The 22,600-nt window shown below is 37.9% G+C and overlaps 1 protein-coding gene across 1 annotated transcript; it reads right to left on the bottom strand.

Annotated features, from left to right (window-relative positions):
• Nucleotides 1-8,301: 8,301 nt before the first annotated feature.
• LOC110605432 (single-stranded DNA-binding protein WHY2, mitochondrial) lies at nt 8,302-20,639 on the bottom strand. Its single transcript, XM_021744021.2, has 8 exons — nt 20,499-20,639; nt 19,808-19,911; nt 19,627-19,712; nt 19,442-19,534; nt 19,200-19,294; nt 18,960-19,033; nt 9,864-9,952; nt 8,302-8,602 (listed from the first exon to the last, which is right to left on the bottom strand). Exons 1-8 carry the CDS (start codon nt 20,528-20,530, stop codon nt 8,486-8,488), a joined length of 690 nt encoding a protein of 229 aa, XP_021599713.1. The 5' UTR covers nt 20,531-20,639; the 3' UTR covers nt 8,302-8,485.
• Between the last annotated feature and the right edge of the window lie 1,961 nt (nt 20,640-22,600).

The raw sequence follows: 22,600 nt of genomic DNA, 5'->3' as shown, positions 1-22,600 counted from the left end.
TCCACTGACCCATAGGGGACACTCTAACCCAGAGACCATCAGACCCAACCTCTCAACGGCTCTTGGAGCAATAAAAGAATGAAATGCACCCGGGTCCATTAATGCATACACATCAGAACACCCAATGATGAGATTACCTGACACCACGGTGTTGGATGTGTTAGCCTCCTGCTGTGTCATGGTGAAGATCCTGGTTGGAGCTGATGGACCTTCACCTCGGGAACCAGAAGAAGAGGCTGCCCCTCTCCCTCTACCTCTGCCACTGCCCTGAGTTGTGGCTGGAGCTGCTGGCTGTGCCACACTACCAGAAGTTGTCTGTTGGGGCTGGCCCATAAAAGGTGCTCTAGGACACTCCCGAGCAATGTGTCCCTCCTGTCCACATCTGAAACATGCATTAGTCCCAGCCCGACACACTCCCTTGTGTGGCTTCCCACACCTTAGGCATTCTGTACCATCTGAGCCTGAGCTCGAGCCACCGCCTAATCCCAGATCGGATTTCAACTTACTCCAAAACTTATTCTTCTTCGGCTTCTTGGTGGTGTTACTCCACCTCTTGCTACCCGAGCTCTGAGAAGAGGGACCTGGCCCTCCTCTACCTGGGGTCTTAACTCCTGAAGACTGGGTCACTGACTGCTTCACTGACCCCTCAATTATAGCACTTGCCTCCATCCTTCGAGCCATATCCACCACAGTGTGGAAACTTTCCCTCTCAACTGACTGAATCAAAGAGGAGTACCTAGAATGTAGTTTCATGACATATCTCTTGGCTTTCTTCGAATCTATATCTAGAGCTTTCCCTGAAAAAGGCAATAGCTCCAAGAATTTATCCGTGTACTCCTCTATACTCATGTGTTCTGTCTGCCTCAGCTGTTCAAACTCAATCATCTTCAGTTCTCTGGAACTGTCTGGAAAAGCCCATCCAGCAAACTCATTTGCAAATTCCTCCCATGTCATGCCGTCTAGTCTTGGGTCCACATAACACTTGAACCATTCCCGTGCCTTTTTGCACTTTAAAGTGAACCCTGCCATCTGAATGGCCCTGCTGTCATCTGCTCCTAGCTCATCAGTTATCGTTTTCACTACTCTCAGGTACTCAAAGGGATCATCCCCTGACTTGTATTTGGGAGCATCCAGCTTAAGGTAATCTGTCATCTTCACCTTGCTCCCACCGGCTGAGCTAGGTCTAGAAGGTTGAGTAACTGGGGCTGCTGGTTCTGTAGGTGGTGGAGGTGGGGGTGCAGCATTCCCCGAGGTGGGGTTTGCCGGGGTAGGATAGAAGGGTGAGGGTGGATAAGCTGGGTACTGTGGGTGAGGTGGATAGAAAGGTGGATATGGCATGTAGGTAGGGTAGGGATTAAAGCTGGAGTAATCCGATGTGCCTCCCATCGGATACCCTGAACCCTGTGGGAAGGGTGGATAATGGGGTGGAAAACTATACCCCGAGGCCTGAGCGCCTCCCTGTGACTCCCATGTCCCTTCTTCCGACATGCTGACATCCAAATTCCCATCCCTCCTCTGATCCTCTTCCATAACCTCCCTCACATCTGAAGAACTTCCTCCTTTATCTGTCCCCCTTCTGCTAGCATCAAAAGACCTTCTACGGTCCCTTGACACTCTTTCTCTGCTTGATCTACATGACATTGCCCTAAGCAATGCAGGAGGACGGGCGCTCGTGCCCTCATCCTCAGGTGGTACTCCAGTCAATCGTGCAGATCGATGAGTCCCTCTCATCCTGTTTTCTGAAAAACAGTACACAATACTAAAAACATCAGCATCATATGGTTCATGTGGAAACACATGAACCTGCATCACATACATATCATTCATATCATAGCATTAATGCACATGTATATAATCATGACATTTCACATCATCAAACAAGACAGGACTCCACATCCTATCCTAGTGGACATGATCTTTCCTATTGTGCTTGACCTTCTATAACATCTATGAGCCCGACACTCTAGGTTCGACCATATGAACCAGGCTCTGATACCATTCTGTAACGATCCGAAAACCGGACCGCTACCGGCGCTAGGCTCCAGGTCGGCATAAGGCCGCCGGGACCCGTAGCAAGCCTGACATACAACCTGTAAACCTGTTTAATCCCATACATGATCAACAGCATACATAAAAATTTGAACTTTTCTTTTCTTTTACCAAGCTCAACCTGTGCATGCACATAAGCATATACATAACATAAACCCCACACTGGAGCTCTCATCAAATGCTCCAATGGGGCATCTCATCATACACAAGCTTGGAAGAACATGACATCATAAAACATAGATCATGTTTACAAAAGGGATTTCCATACATACTCGGTCAAGCACAACTTCTAAACCTCAATCTCAAAATCAACATTTTCATGACATAACTATATACATTTTACAATTTATCATGTCCACATTCTATCTATTACATACACATGACTTCATTCATCTCGACTTCTCCGCCTAGCCCGTACCTGCAAACCTGGGGGATTAGGGAGAGGGGTGAGCTACTAGAGCCCAGTGAGCAAAATAATAAAAAAAACATTATATTAATATTTCATGCTTTCATGGAATGCATCACACCACAAACATATCACATCAAGGATGAACGTGTCACCAGTAGCCCTCTACATATCCAATAGTGCCAGAACGTAGAATGGGTCCTGGTCTTTCTCTTACATAGCATAACATATCATTCCAATGTGCCAGAACGTAGAATGGGTCCTGGTCTTTCTCTTACATAGTGCCAGCGAACGTAGAATGGGTCCCACTGGTCTTTCCTTTCCATACCGTACATATCATATCGTCACATCATAGGTCGAGGGCTATGGATCATCCAACGTTCATCCACATCAACAACAAAATATGCAATGCAACATATTCGTGAATTCTAATGCAAACAACCTAGTATATCTCATGGCATTAATGATGCGTGAATCATGCTAAAATGTCCATTATTTGCTTTAAAACGTAATGAGTTATTCCACTCACCTCTGGATAGCTCTGACCAGACACTGGAGCAGCCAACTCACTGCTGGGGTCCTCGGTTCCTCGGGTCCGAACCTACACAGGTGGACTCAAATGAAGGACCAAACATACATGAACATAACTCTAAACTACTCCCCAAAAACCCCCTAGAACATCATGAAACAATCATAGAGAAACATGCAAAGGAGGGCTGGACAGGGCACTTTCAGCGGCAGGTTCGGCGGCCGAAAGTCCTTCTAGAGCCGAAAGTCAGGCAGGTTCGGCGGCACCTTCGGCGGCCGAAACTCCCAGACAGAGACGAAACTCATGCATGTTCGGCAGCACTTTCGGTGGCCGAAACTGCCCTCCAGAGACGAAAGTCCTCTTTCGGGGGCAGGCTTCGGCAGCCGAAGGCTGCCTCCACAAGCGGGTTCGGCGGCCGAAAGTTCCTTCGGCGGCCGAACCTGAGTTCTCCAAAGTGGCAGAAACTCAGCTCCAACATGCACAAATGCCTCCCAAACCTTTCAAACATGCATAAACCTATTCTACAACACTCCCAATCATACACAATCAAGCATACAAGTTCATAGGGGTCTCAAACTAGCCTAAACCCCAACTTCAACACATCAACATACCCACATTGCTCATGAACACACATTAAACCCATAAACTCAAAACAACCTAAACATGCATTTCTACTCCATATACTTGTATAAAACTTGTTTTAAACACATCAAAAGCTAGAGATCGACTCTTACCTCTTGAAGATCGAAAGTAGAGGCGATCTAACTTGGAGTTGGGAGAGATTTAGCTCCTTGGGTCTCTAAGCTCAAAAATTGACCTTTTGCTCAAAAATCTTCAAAACAAGGTGAAAACTAGTGAAAATCGTGAAAGATTCGAAGGAAGAAACTCAAGATCGGTGAGGGGCGGCGGAGAGCTCACCTTGGCCAAAAATGGGCGAAAAGCTCGCCCGTTTTCGGCTAAGGGACCCCTTTATAGGTGGCTGGCCAGGCCACATTCGGGAGCCGAACGTGCCTCCGCATGCATGCCATGTTCGGCGGCCGAACTTGAGGTTCGGCGGCCGAACCTGGATTTCCCTCACTTATGCTTTCGGGGGCCTAAAAGTGCTCCCGAAGGCATGCATGTTCGGCGGCCGAACCTGAGTTTTCCTCCAAGGCTATTTTCATGCAAAAACTCATTTCTTTCTTGATTAAAAACATAAAACACATTAAAACATTTTATAAAACATTGTTTTACCCTTCTAGAGGTCTCCGACACCCGAGATTCCACCGGACGGTAGGAATTCCGATATCGGAGTCTAGCCGAGTATTACAGATGGACTACCTTACCCAAAAGAAAGACTAATAAATAGACCATTCGGGAGATGGTCCCATTAATCCAGGCCACAAGACAGTTTTCGCTAGACCATTCGAATGTTGGTCCTATTAATCAATGCCACAAGACAGTTTTTACCAGGTCAGGTGTAACAGCCCGGCCCTTTTCGCACGGCACTGTTACCACTCACGGCCCAGGGCTATCCCTCGCCTGGCCTCTTGCCACCTCGGGCTTTCCACTGGCGTCGTGAGCAGCTCTTAACATCCCTTCACCCTCACGGGTTCCGGGCAGGATTTGTCCCTCGGGGGAGCCATTACGGCCCGCCCTAGCCCGAGTGGATTTGGCCCAATTCCTTCCTCTGGGAATTAGGTCGCCTCCCCCACTGCTCGAACCCTTGACCTCCCACTTTAAGGGAATAGTCTGGTGAGAGTGAGTACCAATTGTTCCACTGGAACAATTGGTACTCACTCTCACCAGACTATTCCCTTAAAGTGGGAGGTCAAGGGTTCGAGCAGTGGGGGAGGCGACCTAATTCCCAGAGGAAGGAATTGGGCCAAATCCACTCGGGCTAGGGCGGGCCGTAATGGCTCCCCCGAGGGACAAATCCTGCCCGGAACCCGTGAGGGTGAAGGGATGTTAAGAGCTGCTCACGACGCCAGTGGAAAGCCCGAGGTGGCAAGAGGCCAGGCGAGGGATAGCCCTGGGCCGTGAGTGGTAACAGTGCCGTGCGAAAAGGGTCGGGCTGTTACATAAAAAGGCGCCTTTTTATGTAACAGCCCGGACGTGATCCCCGGCACTGTTACCGTTCACACCCAGGGCTATCCCTCGCCTGGCCTCTTGCCACCTCGGGCTTTCCACTGGCGTATGAACAGCTCTTAACATCCCTTCACCCTCACGGGTTCCAGGCAGGATTTGTCCCTCGGGGGAGCCATTACGGCCCGCCCTAGCCCGAGTGGATTTGGCCCAATTCCTTCCTCTGGGAATTAGGTCGCCTCCCCCACTGCTCGAACCCTTGACCTCCCACTTTAAGGGAATAGTCCGGTGAGAGTGAGTACCAATTGTTCCTCTCACCGGACTATTCCCTTAAAGTGGGAGGTCAAGGGTTCGAGCAGTGGGGGAGGCGACCTAATTCCCAGAGGAAGGAATTGGGCCAAATCCACTCGGGCTAGGGCGGGCCGTAATGGCTCCCCCGAGGGACAAATCCTGCCTGGAACCCGTGAGGGTGAAGGGATGTTAAGAGCTGTTCATACGCCAGTGGAAAGCCCGAGGTGGCAAGAGGCCAGGCGAGGGATAGCCCTGGGTGTGAACGGTAACAGTGCCGGGGATCACGTCCGGGCTGTTACATCAGGTCACAAGACAGTTTTCACCAGAGCATTCAAATGTTGGTTCCATTAATCAAGGCCACAAGACAATTTTCACCAGGCCAGGTCACAAGGTGATTTTCTCCAGACCATTCGAGTGTTGGTCCCATTAATCAAGGTCACAAGGCAGTTTTCGCCAGGCCAGGACACTTGCGTCTGAAAAAGGGGTATTCTGACCCCAAAAAATGAAGGAAAAGCCATTGAAGGGCAAGGCAGACCTTCTAAATGAGAACAAACAAAAATTAAAAGGCCATATGGGGTAGAGGAGAATGTATCTTTACTAGTAAAAAGGCAAAATAAGTATTTTCATTACAAAAGATTATAACGAGACAAAAGGGACTCGAATAAAGTCTCTATTATATCAAAACCCACAAATTCTGATCCTACAGGAAGACTGTGTTTGAAAGGCCATGCGAAGAACTGTCTCCCTAACTGCCTTCCTACCCTTGCCCTCAGAATCAATCTTACATAATCCATCACTTCTCAGGAAGATTGTGACATTGAAAAAAATATTATAGTCGGGCTAATCATAGCCCTCAGCATGATTATGAAGGCCCGAGGATCACAACGTTGAAGAGGCATGGTAGCAATCTTTAGCGGTATGCTTGGGCCCTCACGAAAATCCACTATCAGCTACTCTTTGTAGACCACAATGACATCCTTCGCACATGCCTGGTTTTCCTTAAAAGGAAGAAATAAAAGACACTACACTCCATGTTCCCCGCGAAAGGTAGTTGTCAAATACAAAAGAGAAAAATGGCTCTTATATAGAGGCATAGCCGGCAAAGTCTTTAATATGAATTAAAAAATAAGGACGCCATTATAACCAAGGGAAGGTAAAATATTGTAATGCAGTCAAGTTGCGTTAGGAGGTCAATTAGATAAAATATCACCTTCAAATCTACAAGAATCAAATAATAGCGAGTGGACCTCTGATGCTACATAAACAACTGCCAAAAATGAGCCATGAGCTGTCATCACAATATAGGTCCACTGGACAAGAATCAAGTGAGTAAGAAACATAGACTAGCACAAGAAAGAGAAGATCTGAATACTTTAACGCCCGGATCATTGCCAAAAGACTCGCCCTTCCATCAATAAGGCGAGTCTTGATATGAAGTTACTGCTATCAGGTACCTGTGATCGTGGGATTTTTTCCTAATGGACAACAATGCCCCATATCAAGCAGACGGTACTGCCAGATTTTCAGAAAAATATCATATTTGTCTCTGTCTCTTACAGTATAAAGGTAAAACTTCTATAGAGATCAAGGTATACTATTCTAAAAATACTAAAACTCTATGCATTTCATTATACTTTCTTTACTCATCTAGTTACTGACTTGAATGTTGGAGTAGCTGCCGTGGGCACCCACTACTACTTTACATTATCTCTATTGTAAGTTCAAGCCAATCGTAGTGCAGACCTATTTCAGCCATGTCATCAATTTAATATCAGCAACATCAATTAGTGGCCTAACATGTTTTTATTCGGATGAACTATATACTCATATTCATATATTTTTTAGAATAATTCATTAAATATTAAGTCTCCAACCACCAATTCCAACTCGTTAATTTTCTCTTAGATCGAACCTTAATCTAAATGTTTTGCGGTAAATTCGTTGGATCTTAGTTCATCACTTATATTTATTTTTTTTTTAAGTTCTATTTGTCCATCCTTTTTGAATTTTGATACACTCTAGGAGATAAATCTAACATTCTATTAAAAATTTCCTCCAGATATTTTCATTCTTTTCCCAAGTTTCACCGGTATTTATTTGAATCTGACACAAATTTATTCAGAATATTTGGATTTAGGTAGTTATATATATATATATATAACTACCTAAATCTAAATTTTTTGAATAATATATATATAAATATAATGTGCTCACTCTTATTTTAGTGTTTATAATTTAATTTGTATCAAAATAGTACTTATAATATTAATATCATTAATAAATAGTGATAATTTTTTAATGCTGTGACAAGTAAAATATAATTATTAATTAAAAAAATTATAAAAATTAATATATGATTTTATGATTCAATGTGTGAAGTTAATATTTTGTGATATTATATTTATATCAACATTTCTAACTACATTTAAAAATTATAGCTGTGTGCAGCTATTTATTAATGTCGTGTTGTTATAAATATTACTTTGATGCAAATTAAATCATAAATTTTAAAATAAAAATCAATAAAATTACAAGACATTTTTTAATACAAATTAAACCACAAATCTTAAAGTAAAAGTCGATAAAATTAAAAGGTATTTTTTGATAAGATCTATTCGTATTATTTGTTGATTAGTAAGAATGTTAATTAGATTTAAGCAAATCTGTGGAATTAAAATCAATTTAAAATAAAAATATTTAAAAAAAATAGATAATCATTTTATTTATTTAATGTTTAAATCAGCAAACTCTATCATATTTACTCATTTTGCTACATTTCATGGATTTTTTTATTTTATTTATTAACATGATTTAAAATATATTTTTCGATATTTTATATTTGTACAAACATATTTTATATCAAATATTAATAAAAATAAGTTGACAAATGTATTATTGTTGTGATGCCTAAATAATTTGTCATATCTCTATATGTCAACTATATATAAAAATGAAAAGGAGAGAGAATAATAGGATTGCATAAAATAACTTAACTAAAACCGAAAATATAAATATCTTTGATTTGATTTGAATTCTTAACAAAAATTGGGAACCAAGCCTCCCCGAATATAATATGTAACACAAGCATTGTTCAGCAAAAGCAAGAGCCAAGGCGCTAAAATCTCCTAACCATGTGGTTGATGGCTTCACTTGGCCCACTCTAAACCAGGCTCTCGCAGATTTGCTTTAAGTGGAATTCCCACCGCCTCTCTGGGCAGCTTAGCAGTCAACCGATCCCAACCCATGATATGGGGCAACGCAAACTGTGCAAAAGTACACAAAATCAGAGAGAAAGGAAAACACAACAAAATAATTAAATAAATTTTTGTTGTTGGGCTAAATTGAGCTGAAATTAAAACTTCTGAGCTAATTTAGAGAAAACTGTTAGAACGGACTAAATTGAACATCTTTAACAAGTAAAAGGGTGAAGTTGAAATGTAGCCAAGTAACAACCACAACGACAATGTCAAGAGCTATTCCAGATTTATGAGAATTTCTACATCTACTATCAATGGCAAGTTCTTTCATTTTCAAGCCGCGAGTAATAGCATGTGATAAACATGGTCTCAATGTTTTTTCCTCTCTATTCTATGAAGATCTACAATTTAAATCACAAGCAATAAAGCAATTTGGGATCTATAAATGATTATTTGGTAAGAGTGCTCGTATCTGATTAGCCAAAACTCACACCTAGAATTGTTTATCTGCACAGCCTACTAAAATTAGATTATTGCAGAGTACTTACGATCTTCAAAAACAAAACTTTACATATGAGCTTACATATCTCACATTAATAGTAAGAAAACTTTGGGATGGATGGTTGTTGGACTTCATATTTCAATGTGGATCTATTAATAAGTTCAGTTCTTACTAGAGAGCACAGCAAATATAAGGGAAATAAAAGAGGAAAAAGCAATGTACACGGGAATAACTAGTTGACACATAAGTACTAATTGTTGCCAGTGTCATTTTAAGAAATTGTCAAGCTCACAACAGACAAAAGGCATTAGGGAGACAAAGCTTTCTTCTTCTTCATCCATCTCTCTAGCTTTCTCTCTCTCTCTCTCTCTCTCTCTCTCTCTCTCTCTCTCTCTATTATGAACATTACCAATTAATGAATTTAATTCGCTTAATATATGAAAAAAAAAAAAAAGAAAGTTATCTTAATAAAAGATTTACTACTAACAAAATTATACAAAAGGAGAGTAATAAATGAGAACAAAAAAAAAAAGAGCATGCAGATGACTCCAATATTATCCTAGGAATATGAATATATAGAAGTAGAATAAAAGTCACTAGCCTTACTTTTGCCAAAATTTCCTTATCAAGCAATGATAAAAAGATAGTAGCAACTTTTATGATCTCTTATATCGAATAACTAATTCATGTATGTTATAAAATTATGGCATTTCTCATAGATAACTATTTTGTGATTAAAATAAAGAAAAGAAAAGAATCATAATTCAGCTATATTGTGAAGCACAGAAGCAGCAAGTAAAACAGAATAATTTTATTATGTCATACACTGCAAGCTGTCTTCAAAACTGCAAATTCACCAGCTGTAAGAGGAACACTGAACCGCTCATTGGTTCTTAAAATATTGTTAACTACAGCTGCAAGAAAATAAAAAGTCAAAGTCAAAACAACAATTAACAGATCTGCCCATGGTAAAACAAAAAATTAAAAAAGAAGGAAGCTTTCAAATTTTCACACAATAGCAATACAGGGAACCTCATGATAATACAAAAAATTGATATGAACCAAAATGGAGATGATAGGGACAAAAGAAAATTAGATAACATGAGTCTTGAAGTGAGATAAAATGATTTTAGCATTTCAAATGATCGAGAAACACAAACATTAATTACTTTGATGTAGTACTGAACTCTGGCATGAGAAGAATTAAGATTGATTGCAAGTTTAATGAGATGGCAAATAAAAAGATCTTAGATTGTACATCAAAGGGATAAATAACAAAATACACATGAGATCAGAGTTTTGATGGTGTGAAGTTTGGATGAAAATGGAATTCAGGCATGCAGGAGAGCTGATTGATTGAAAAAGAACAAGAAGAGAACTATTAATAAGAAGCTGATACAAATAGAGGCCCAAAGGCTGATTCTATTGGGGGCCTTAAAACAAGAAACTATAAGGTTTATTTTGGAAGGAATAAGAAGCTGATGGAGCTCTTGGCAGCCAATCCCACTGAAAAAGGAGAGCAGGACACCTAGTCAAAAGTTTGTTACAGCAGGAGATTTCATTCCCATTTTTAAGGAAGAGCGGGTGGAGAATGGGGGCATCTTTTGGAATATCTGATTATTTGTCTCGGCGGCATTTTCTTTTGCTGTGGAAAAAGGGCACACAGCACAGACCTCCACTGAGTAGTTGCACGGCATTCTGATCCTAAGGACTGGTTTGCAGTCTTGTTATTTTCATTTCTTTTTGTTTTTGTTCTGTTTCTGTTGATCGTATTTGCATTACCGAGTTGATTTATTGAAAGGATTTGTGATTTAAAGTTAATATACAACTCTACTGTTTCTCTTCTTCACTCCTATTCTCTATCATTTTTGTCCGACCTACCGGATCCCCATATGACCAAAACGAGAATGGAGAACAGGATGGAACAGGTAGAGGGGAGTGTGAATCTATTACAAAAAGTGGTGGCGGCGATTAAATTGGGTCAAGATCAAAGTCGAGCAGAGCTAAACCAAAAGTTCAACAGGTTGGAAAGCATGATACCTTCTCTCATAAAAGGAAAGGAACCACTGAAGTAGGGGATTCCTCAACACAAGCTCCAGAGCAACAATTTCAGCTAAATATTTCAGCCAATAAGGCCTCAGACTCTATTGCTGGAAGATGCAGTCTCAGTGGTGAAAAAGGTGGAAATGCTGGATTTCGATGGGACGGATAGCAACAATTGAGGTTGGATAGCACGATCAAAACAGTTTCTCTGGCCTTGGTCAGCATGGAGGGTGCCCGTTACATTGGTTGTGGTGGTTGCAGCAAAGAAATCCACTACTCACATGGGAACAGCTTAGAGAGGAATTGATGCAGAGGTATAGTGATGATCTTTCAAAAAACCCTTATAAGCACCTGGTAGCTCTCAAGTAAGTCAGTACCGTAGCAAAATATGTGAAAGAGTTTGCGGCTCAGGCATCCCTGGTTCTGGATGTAACGGATAAACAAAGCCTGGGGTTCTTTTTGAATGGATTGAGGGAGAACATACGATTGCAGCTGCATTCTCATGAGACAACCAACTTGTATAAAACGATGAAGAGAGATTGAACAGCAACGCTCATCATCGAGCAAAGGGAAAAGCACTACATGGGGTGCTAATGGAATGAAGCGAAAAGGTTTTAACCATGGTTTGGGCCAAAGCACTATGGGCCCACAATTCTTAAAAGGCTCGGGTGGAACACAGAATCAACAAAAGTGGGATGGGGAGCAATTTTTCAAATCATGCATATTTAAAAAAATAATTCTAAAATCATGCAGAATCCGAAAATATTTTCGGATTCTGTGTGGCAACCCAGTTAATTCGATACCATGACTGTCGAACACGCTAGTTCGACACTCATGATGGCGAACAAAAACAAGTTCGAACTTCGCTAAAGCTGATTGTGCCACCGAGAGCAGATAATCTGCTCCCGTGGAAACTTCTTCGGCACTTATGGTGCCGAAGAAGTCTGGCTTGCTGGCTTGCACTACAATTGCACAGAAATTTTTTTAAATATATATTAAAATTTAATATTTTTAAAATAAAGAGTAATTAAAAAAATAAAATGTAATAATTTTTTTATAAATTTAATAATTTTATTTTTGAAAATATTTAATCCGTCTTATTTATTTATTATTTTAAAATTATTTTTATTTTTTTATATTATAATAAAAAATAAATTATTTATTATTAATTTTATTTTATATTTAAGTTTTTGTAAATTTTTTTAAATATATATTAACAATTTAATATTTTTAAAAAATTATAAAAAAATAATAAATAATTTTAAAATAATAAATAAATAAGACGGATTAAATAATTTAAAAAATTAAATTATTACATTTTATTTTTTTAATTACTCTTTATTTTAAAAATATTAAATTTTAATATATATTTAAAAAATTTACAAAAATTTAAACATAAAATAAAATTAATAATAAATAATTTATTTTTTATTATAATATAAAAAATAAATAATAATTTTAAAATAATAAATAAATAAGACGGATTAAATATTTTCAAAAATAAAATTATTAAATTTATAAAAAAATTATTATATTTTATTTTTTAATTACTCTTTATTTTAAAAATATTAAATTTTAATATATATTTAAAAAAATTTCTGTGCAATTGTATGCATGCACGGCCTGCAGTGGATGCAGGTGCATGCATGCACGGCCTGCAGTGGATGCAGGTGCATGCATGCACGGCCTGCAGTGGATGCAGGTGCATGCATGCACGGCCTGCAGTGGATGCAGGTGCATCCATGCACGGCCTGCAGGGCCGTGCAAGCCAGCAGGCCAGACTTCTTCGGCACTTATAAGTTTCCACGGGAGCAGATTATCTGCTCTCCTAGGTAAGCGAAATTCGGCACCCATGGTATCAAACTTGATTTTGTTTTTAAATATGCATGATTTGAAAAATTGTTCGTGGGATGGGCTACCTTCTAAGCCACCGGATAATGTAGCCCGTCCAGGGACTAAAGCCCTAACCCAGCCTATCGATTTAACAAAGGCACCGATCATTCCCATCAAGCTAAGAGATCCTCGACAGCACTCTCACCAGAAATGAGAGCGAAAGGATTGTGTTTTAATTGCAGACAGCCATGAGTGTCCAGGCAAAACATTAAGGGCTATCATTGCCGCCGAAGAATAATAATTCACGGAGGAGAGCGAGATAACTAAAGTGGATAAATAGGAAGAGGAAGGAATTACAGCAGAAATTGATGAAGCCCATTTCTGCAATATGGAATTGTAGATGTATTCAGCGGGTGGAATCCAGAGGCCAAAAACGATGAAGTTCAAGGGCTCGATAGGGGCACGAGAGGTGGTGATACTCGTGGACAACAAGGCGACTCACAATTTCATTTCAACAGAATTAATAAAGCAAATGGATTTTTCCATTATAGATACTCTTGTATTCAACGTTAAATTAGGCAATGGTTGTCAAGTACTTTCGTCAGGGCTCTGTAAGTAGGTAGAGCTGAAACTCTCAGATTATAAAATTGTTATTGATTGTTATTAATTTTCCCTGGGAGGTAATTCTCAGAGTTGCATGATTGGAGAGTTTAGGGGATATTTAGGCCAAATGGAAGAAATTGATCATGAAATTTCAGTCAGGAAGTAGAGAAGTTTGTTTGCAGGGAGATGATTCTCTTGTACGTACACCAGCCTCACTCAGATCAATTAAAAAGACTAGCAATGTGGACTTTGCAACAATTCTATGGCCTATAGACATTCAATTAACCATGGGAAATGTAGGAAGTGAACTTACGAAATCACAGAAGAAAGAATTATAGAAAGTCCTAGGCAATTTTGGCATGGTTTTCAAAGAAATACAGGAGTTACAATCAAAATGTCAATCGAATCATTGCATTCCTTTGCAACCGGGTTTAAGTCCAATACCAGTGGCCATTCACAGAAAGATGAGATAGAGAGATCCTTTTTCAAGCCCTGTGCTATTGGTAAAAAAAAAGGATGGAAGTTGGCGATTGTGTGGATTACCGGCAATTAAACAAGGTGACAATACGAAACAAGTATCCAATCCTTGTTATACAAGAGTTGCTTGATGAATTATTTGGTGCTAAGTATTTTTCTAAATTGGATTTGAAGTCCATATATTACCAGATAAGAGTTGTTGCGCCAGACGTCCAAAAGACAGCCTTCAGAACCCATTCGGATTATTATGAGTTTTTGGTGATGCGTTTGGATTGATGAACGCAAGTGACATTTCAAGTTATTACGAATGAAATCTTCAAAGAAGTTAGTGTTGGTGTTCTTCGACGACATACTCGTTTATAGCAAAAATTGGCAAGCTCCTATGTCACATTTGGAGTAGGTGTTAGATGGATCCTGGGCAGGTTTCAGCAATAGTTCGATGGCTCATACCAAAATCCATTAAAGAAGTAAGGGGGTTCCTTGGAATTTCGCGGTATTATTGAAAATTTATAAAAGGCTATAGTCAAATGGCACAACCTCTCACTGGGTTACTTAGAAAAGAGCATAGCGGTGGTTTTCAATGGAATGAGGAGACACAAAGAGCTTCTGAACTGCTTAAAAGAGCCATCATCTCGACGCCTATACTTGCAATGCCAAACTTTCAAGAGCCTTTTGTGTTGGAATGTGATGCGTCTGGAGTGGGTGTGGGGGTAGTACTCATGCAGCATCACTGATCCATTGCCTATTTCAGCAAAGTTGTCTCCTTAAAAGCCATGGTTCATTTAGCATATGAAAGGGAACTCATGGCAATAGTTATGGCGGTTCAACATGGGAAGCCATATTTGGTAGGTCAACGATTCAAAATACGCACACATCAGAGAAGTTTGAAACACTTGTTGTTGCAACAAGCAAATACTCCAGCTTAACAATATTGGGTTTCAAAGTTACCCAATAGAGCGGTAGATGCCCTTTCACGAAGAGAAGGGGAGATCAAACTTCTTGCAATAACCCTCCCTCAGTGGGCGGACCGGAAACAAATCAATGAAGAGGTTAAAAAAGATGAAGACTTGAGAAAAATCATTACAGTATTACAAAAGGGAACCACCGAGAACGAGAATTTCTCTCTTGTACATGGATGATTGTATCACAAGGGTCGATTAGTGATACCATCCAAATCCCCCTGGATCAATAAACTAATCGCAGAATTTCATTTGTCTAACCAAGGAGGTTACTCTAGGGCCTATCGAACATATCAACGGGTAGCATCAAATATCTATTGGAAGGGCATGATGACAACGATACAGAAATTCGTAGCTGCCTGTTTGGTTTGTCAAACCTACAATATGAAGCAGAGAGTCCAACAGGGTTGATACAACCACTTCTAATACCAAAAAATATTTGGAAGGATATATCAATTGATTTCATCACGGAGTTGCCACGCTCACATGGATTTGAATGTATACTAGTAGTGGTGGATCATTTGTCTAAATTTGACCATTTTCTCTCTACATCATCCTTTCACTGCAAAGGGTGTAGCAGAATTGTTCATTAGGAAAATAGTCGAATTACATGGAATTCCAAGGTCAATCATCAGTGACAAGGTCCCTGACCCTCTGTTCTTGAGCAATTTTTGGGTTGAAATTTTCCGATTACAAGGAACTAAACTGAAATTCAGCACAGACCGATCATGCTTAAACGGACGGCTAGACGAAGTTGCTGAATAGGTGTTTGGAAACGTATTTGAGATGTTATTCTTCAAAACAGCCTAAAGGTTGGGCGAAGCATTGGTACAATACCAATTTCCAATCCGCAATTGGTAAAATACCTTTTGAGGTAGTATATGGAAGGCCTCCACCGAGTTTACAGCATTACCTTCCCGGAGAGACAAGAGTTGATGCAGCCTCACAGTATTTTATAAATTGAGATGAAATATTAAGAAAGTTGAAATACAACCTGCATAAGGCTCAACAAGTGATGCAAAAGAATGCCGATAAGTATCCGCGTGACATAGAATTTGCTGTGGGGATCATGTTTTCCTTAAGTTAAGGCCTCACCGTCAGCAAACAGAAACTTCAAGAATCTACCCCAAGTTATTTGCTCGGTATTACGGTCCCTTTGAGATCTTGATAAGAGTAGGCCCAATAGCTTACAAGCTTAAATTTCCTATAAGATTAAGGATTCACCTCGTTTTTCATGTGTCTCAACTAAAAAGGGTGGTAGGAAATCATTCTGTGATAGACGAAATTCCACCTCAACTAGAGGTAGTTGAGGTTACTGAAGATGAAATGGTGGAATTAGAAAAAAAATGCTAATATAGAAAGATAGGAAGGAATACTCAGCAAATACCTCAAGTTTTAGTGAAGTGGAGAGGGAAAGATGTGGAAGAGGCAACTTGGATAGACTTGGCAGACTTCAAGGGTCAATTCCCATACTTCAGCCTTGAGGACAAGGCTGATTCTTAAGGGAGGGAGTATTGATACAAATAGAGGCCCAAAGGCTGATTCTATTGGGGGCCTAAGGTTTATTCTAGAAGGAATAAGAAGCTGATGGAGCTCCTGGCAGCCAAGCCCACTGAAAAAGGAGAGCAGGACAAAGTTTGTTACAACAGGAGATTCCATTCCCATTTCCAAGGAAGAGCGGGTGGAGAATGGGGGCATCTTTTGGAATATCTTATTATTTGTCTCCTCAGCATTTCCTTTTGCTGTGTAAGAAGGGCAGACAGGGCAGACTCCGCTAAGTAGCTGCACGGGATTTTGATCCTAAGGACTGGTTTGCAGTCTTGTAATATTTATTTATTTTGGTTATTGTTCTGTTTATGTTGAACGTATTTGCATTACTGAGTTGAGTTATTGAAAGGATTTGTGGTTTGAAGTTAATATACAACTCTACTGTTTCTCTTCTTCACTCCTATTCTCTATCACAAGCAAAGAAACAACATAGAGAGAACATGTCTACGGTATGAATGCCTCCAAATTTGCACAGTTGCATAAGAATAAAAGAAACTGACATAGAGTGCGCGTGTTCACAAGTATGCACTCCTCAAAATAAGACCACAAATTCTATCACTGAAAGCCTAACAAATTGAAAGCATGAAGAACTTTAGGTTACTTATCTTCTAAATAGGAATATTAATATTAAACGCAGAAACAAGTTGTAATAAACATACCCATAAAAAAATCTGGAACTTAAAACTACTAAACCATAAACTATAAGATGTTGAAGCAGCAGAAGTTGTATAGCACAATAATGGTACTTTTATCAAATTTTAGCACAAATAAGACGAACTTGAGGGCTGCCTAACAACCAATCAGATATTACACAAGGAAGGTTGTGTTTCTAAGAAACTAGATGGGTGAGAAATAGATAGTGAGCCTAGAATTGTAGTGACTAGCTTTTCCTAGTATGCATTTACTAGGATTCATTGATATCTCAAGTCTTACAGAGAAAATAAAGTACTTGATCCAGCATAACCTCTCACCAAAGACTTGCAAAAATAGGTAGAATACACTATTAGGTCCAGAACTAATTAGGAAAAAAAAATTCCATTGTATCCATGACCATTTATTTTGACAGACTGCACCATTTGACTTTTATTTTTTGAAGTCCAAAATCATAAGCATGATTAGACACATTGATGCAAGAAAAGATAAGCAAAAAATGGCAAGATGTAGTTTCTATGATTTGATATTATAATACAGTGTTTATCATTTTAGCCATTTCTTTTGTTTATATTGAAAAATATCCAAGAAATATATCTCAAAAAATTCATTTTTCCCTTTTATCATCAAAATCTATAAACATAGAGCCTACTGGCCAGGAAGTTAGAAGTTTGAGCATGTAACAGGTCCCAAATAATAAAGACGGGCATGATAGACTTATTTCTAACTAGATTAGTGCTAAATTTACATATTATGCCTTCCAAAATATGTAAACATAAGTGCACGACCTCTTTAGCAGGTTACTTCTATGTGAATTACTTCCAGGCTAAATAGATTGAAGAACATTTATGAGTTGCCAAAAATGCCTGAAATTGCTGACTACAGAAGTAACTGCAACAGAGTTAGCACTCCTAAGAACCAGCTATTCCACAATAAGAAATACTACTGCTTCAGCAGTCCATACGGAACAGCTGAAGCAATGTTGTCCCAGCAAAGCAAGGACATTCATCATTGAAACTGGTCAAATCAATAAGTATATTGTAATCAAATTGCCAGGCTTTTCTGCATTCTGTATCAGTAGGCTCAATACTCCAAAGGACAAAATTTCATATTCATCCAAGAATAAATATTTGATGAAAATACCTAGCACAATAATTATTGACAACACAAGGACCCTAAGTCAAAGGAGTATCTGAAGAATTAAAGCCAAAGGACTGTACACCAGAAAAGTATAGACATCCATTATGAAGACTGCTGCAACTAAACTAAGTTCAATACCAAGCTAATAAGGATCCGCATTCAGCACCATAGATCTCCTCCATCTAGTTCCCAGTTTAGTTAGGCCACATATTAATTACCTAGACCAAAATAATGCTTTATTAGAGCTCTAAATAGCACATATTGAGTACTGTCTTCCATGAAATATAAATGTGATTAAGAAGATGATGCTATCTTTGACAATGGATTAGCTGATGGAGCATCACACTATATCTCCTAGATCTTGCTACATTTTTATACTTCCATCAATATACATACACTGGGGCTACCATTTACCTTTTAATTTGATATCATGTTTAAGTACATCATCTACTGTGTTACAATAACCTTATCGGCAAAAGAACCCAAAAGGAGTAGCATTACAGAATCATGCATGAAATTTAAAGAAAAATTTCATATTGACTTAACATTTCTGCAAAATACTAATTCATGCGAGCAAAACACCTAACCAAAATAAGGGAAAAATACACAGCAAAAAAAAAAGAAAAAAATCATTGAAAATGCAATCATGACAAGAAAGTCAGCTTACTTAATGACATAAAATAACCACTGCCATCTGCCTGTGGCTTAATTGATAAGCTCTTTCTCACTTGTCCAGCATTACTGTGACATAAATTGGTTGGTCAAAGAAAGATATTAGCAGGATGATGGTACCGCAAGCACATTTGCAATGGTGATTTTGAGTCTAGAGAACAGAGATGGCAATTGCTTCTAAAATTTTGAATAAGAGAGAGAAGGAGAGCAAAGTCCAAAGTATTCAAAAATCAACCTTGACAACATTGAAGGATCGTGGAAGAATTCAGAAGAATCTTTGGGACCCAAGCTAATCAAAGAACCAACCTCTGTTGCTGACAAAGCAAAATGCTAAAGAAATATCAACAGAATCAGTCCCAAAATCTGGAGGGAGGCGAGGGATAGAAACTAAAATCACTATTAGTGGAGGGGGAGCCACGGTTGTGCTTGATTGACAAACAGATTAATACTGGGTAGAGAAAAACTGAAGAATTCTACCTGCCGCTTTTCATAGTCATACTTGCGCTCACCAATTGCAGGCATGAACGTCAACATCATAATACCGCGGCGTTCAACTTTAACATTACCTGTCTGCACAAAATGCAGAGGAAGTTAAGAGAAACTTTTTTTAGCTCTAAAGACATGCATATGAAAAATTTTAAAAAGTTAAAAGTTAGGCTTACATCCAACTTAGTAAAAGTTGGCGGTACAGGTTGAACTGAGAGTGCAGCTTTTCCCTTGAAAACAGAGTAAGGAGCATATATCCGCTCTGCAAAACTTCATTGCAGTTTGAGATATATAATAACACGTAACAACCAAGCTTGAAAGACTCATATAAAATGTGCACATAAATGTCCAGACTACCGTTTGCAATAAAATCCTGCCTAGCAGTTGAAATGCCAGCCTGGAATGTAAGAGCATGCAGCCTTGAGGCATCTCTAACATCAATATATTTCCCCAAAGAATTCCTATTTAGACAACAATAGCCACCAGAAAGTCAGAAACGAAAAGAACAAATAACATGAACCTTAAGAAGGTTGAGGTAACTTCAGAATTGCATTGAACCTCGTACACTAAGATTAGAGGAACTATTATAGCTTTAATCACATTTCAATAAAATAGGGAGGCACGAATAGACTGATGAGAAACTTCTCAAGGATGAATAAATTCAAATTTCTCAATCTAGGATCAAATGAACAGCTAATGTCAAAGTATAACTCTATAGATAACCGTTGCTCAAATGTAAAAAAAATTCAGTATGACAGCAAGCTGAGCCTTCAACATTTAGTATCCAACATCTCCAAACAAGAGCCTGGAGAATTACAATTTTTCAATTAGAAGAATTAAAAAGTCGTAGCTCCTAATTTGATACTGGAAAAACTAACTACAAATAAAAGTAATTGAAATAGCAAAGTTGCACGCGCTAAAACTATCATTTCTTCCATTATCCCACATTTTCTCGGAGACCAAACAGAAATTCCCGAGACTAAGTATTGCAGAAGGAAGAAAAGGATGGACCTAAAGTTTTGATCAGTTGAAGGTACGAAGTTCGAACCTGGAGTGTTGCAGAAATCGCGATAGCTTCATCGTCTTGGAAGAGATGAAGGATCAGACCGATAGAGTGAGGGTTTTAGACTGAGCAACTGTATAGTCAAGTAAGCGAAGTTTTACTACAGATACTGACATGGACGTGGGTGTACGAATCCTGCGTCCACTCATTCACACATTGTGGCACGTGTCCTTCATTTGTATTTCTCGGGCTCAGGCTCTGACACTGAAACATGGAGTGTTTTGTTCTTGGCCCACAGGCCCAGCCCGCTCTTATAAAAAAATTAGATTTTTTTTAATTTTTAAAAATTATTTTCAGTTTGATGTTTTAATAAATCATAATATTTGATTTAATTTATAATTTCTATTTTGTAGGTATATCTCCGTTAATAGAGTGACTAAGCTGTGTAAATGTTACCCTTCAATTTTTTGAGTAAAATGAAAAACAATATCAATTAAAATAATTAATGTGATGTTTAAATGACTATATTTTATTTGAATCCTCTTCATTTATTTTTTCATCATCATATTTTTATGGAAAATAATTTATATTTAAAAAATATTTTTTTATGAAAATTATTTTTTATGAAAATTATTTTTTATGAAAATTATTTTTTATGAAAAATGTATTTTAATAAAGTAATTTATTTTTAATTATTTAATTTTAATTTAAAAAATAAATTTATGTTAAGAAATCTTAAATGACTTATTTTTCTGTAAAACAAGCGAAAGTTTAAATATTTTTTTTATTAAAAAAATATTTTCTATTGATTTCCAAACACTAAAAAATAAAAAAAATATATTTTTTAAAAAAATATTTTCTATGAAACAAATGAATCTTTAATTTTAATATTGTATATATTCAAATCCCAAATCAATTTATATATGGTCTTATTGATTATCCCTGATTAGTAAATAGATTATTCTATTTTCCAACAATTAATTAATTTAAATTAATAATTTTATAATACTTATAAAGAGTAAAATACATTTTAAAAAAAATAAAAATATTTCTTATTTAAAATTCAAATTTGAAATAATTAATAAAAAAGGAAGTGGTATTATATCATAAATGTAAATAGATTATTAGATCTTTTGTTAGAATTAGAGATACTATGCTGATGAGATTTGAACTTGAAGCTAACTTATGACAATTTTCATTTCACAATTAAAAGTTGTAAAAAATAAATATAACCATGCGGATATTTTATTTAAAAATAAATTTAATTAAATTTTTATATATTTTTTAAGAATTAATAAATTTAATTTAAAATTTTAGATAAATTAAATTTCTATATTTTTATTAACGATAAAAAAAATTTAAAATTTAAAATCCCGATCCTCCATTTCCGTTTCAAAAAATATATATATAAATAATGTGTATAATTTCATTTTACTTTTTTAGGTGTTTGAAATTTAATATAATAATATTTTTTTATTTAGGGTTCACACTATCACGGGCTCAGGCTTTGCCACTTAGTTGGAACCGTGTGACACTTGACTTGAACACTATCAAGACAAGTCAGCCGATCTATCTACACGTTAAATGCACAACGAAGCATGTTGGTTAGCTAGGAGGCTAAAATGCTATTAAAGCGAGCAAGATAAATACATATTGAGCAAATATCCACATCCAACAAGTATAAAGGCATAAACAACCAAAATATCACATGTAGGCACAAATATTTGATAAAAGGGCTACTCATTTCATTCCAGGGGCAAAACAGTCATTACACAATTCAAGGGTGGAGGCACAGCACAGGGACTCGATAGGCCTACGGTGGCCAGCTGGGCCCAGTCCTCACTGGTGGCCAACTAATCACTCCCCCGAGCATTTAGAACAAGTTGAGCTGTGGCAGGAGGAGACATCAATATGTCTGAGGTGACACTCCTTAATAAATACATGAAAATGAATTACAAGAAATTGACATAACACTTTTGATACTACTATTTTATACTAATTTCTACCCATCTTGTTTCTCAAAAATCCTATGTTGAAAAAATTACATTTTAGTCCCTCTAAGATTCTAAAACCCTAACACACACAACCCTATTAGTAATTTATTGCATAATTAAATTTAAATAATTAATATAAACCAGAAGTCATAA

The sequence above is a fragment of the Manihot esculenta genome, chromosome 2 (assembly GCF_001659605.2).
Source record: "Manihot esculenta cultivar AM560-2 chromosome 2, M.esculenta_v8, whole genome shotgun sequence".
In the NCBI taxonomy this organism is placed as follows: Eukaryota; Viridiplantae; Streptophyta; class Magnoliopsida; order Malpighiales; family Euphorbiaceae; genus Manihot; species Manihot esculenta.
Note: the sequence above shows the minus strand (reverse complement) of the source record. Positions and strands in the feature narration are given on the sequence as shown.

Excerpts from the sequence above, each read along its gene's own strand:
- LOC110605432 (XM_021744021.2), bottom strand. The coding sequence starts at position 20,530 with ATGAAGCTATCGCGATTTCTGCAACACTCCAG. Across the intron at positions 19,713-19,807 it reads GCAGGATTTTATTGCAAACG|AGCGGATATATGCTCCTTAC; the intron begins GTAGTCTGGACA and ends GAAGTTTTGCAG. Across the intron at positions 9,953-18,959 it reads TGGTTATTTTATGTCATTAA|CTGTAGTTAACAATATTTTA; the intron begins GTAAGCTGACTT and ends ATTTTCTTGCAG.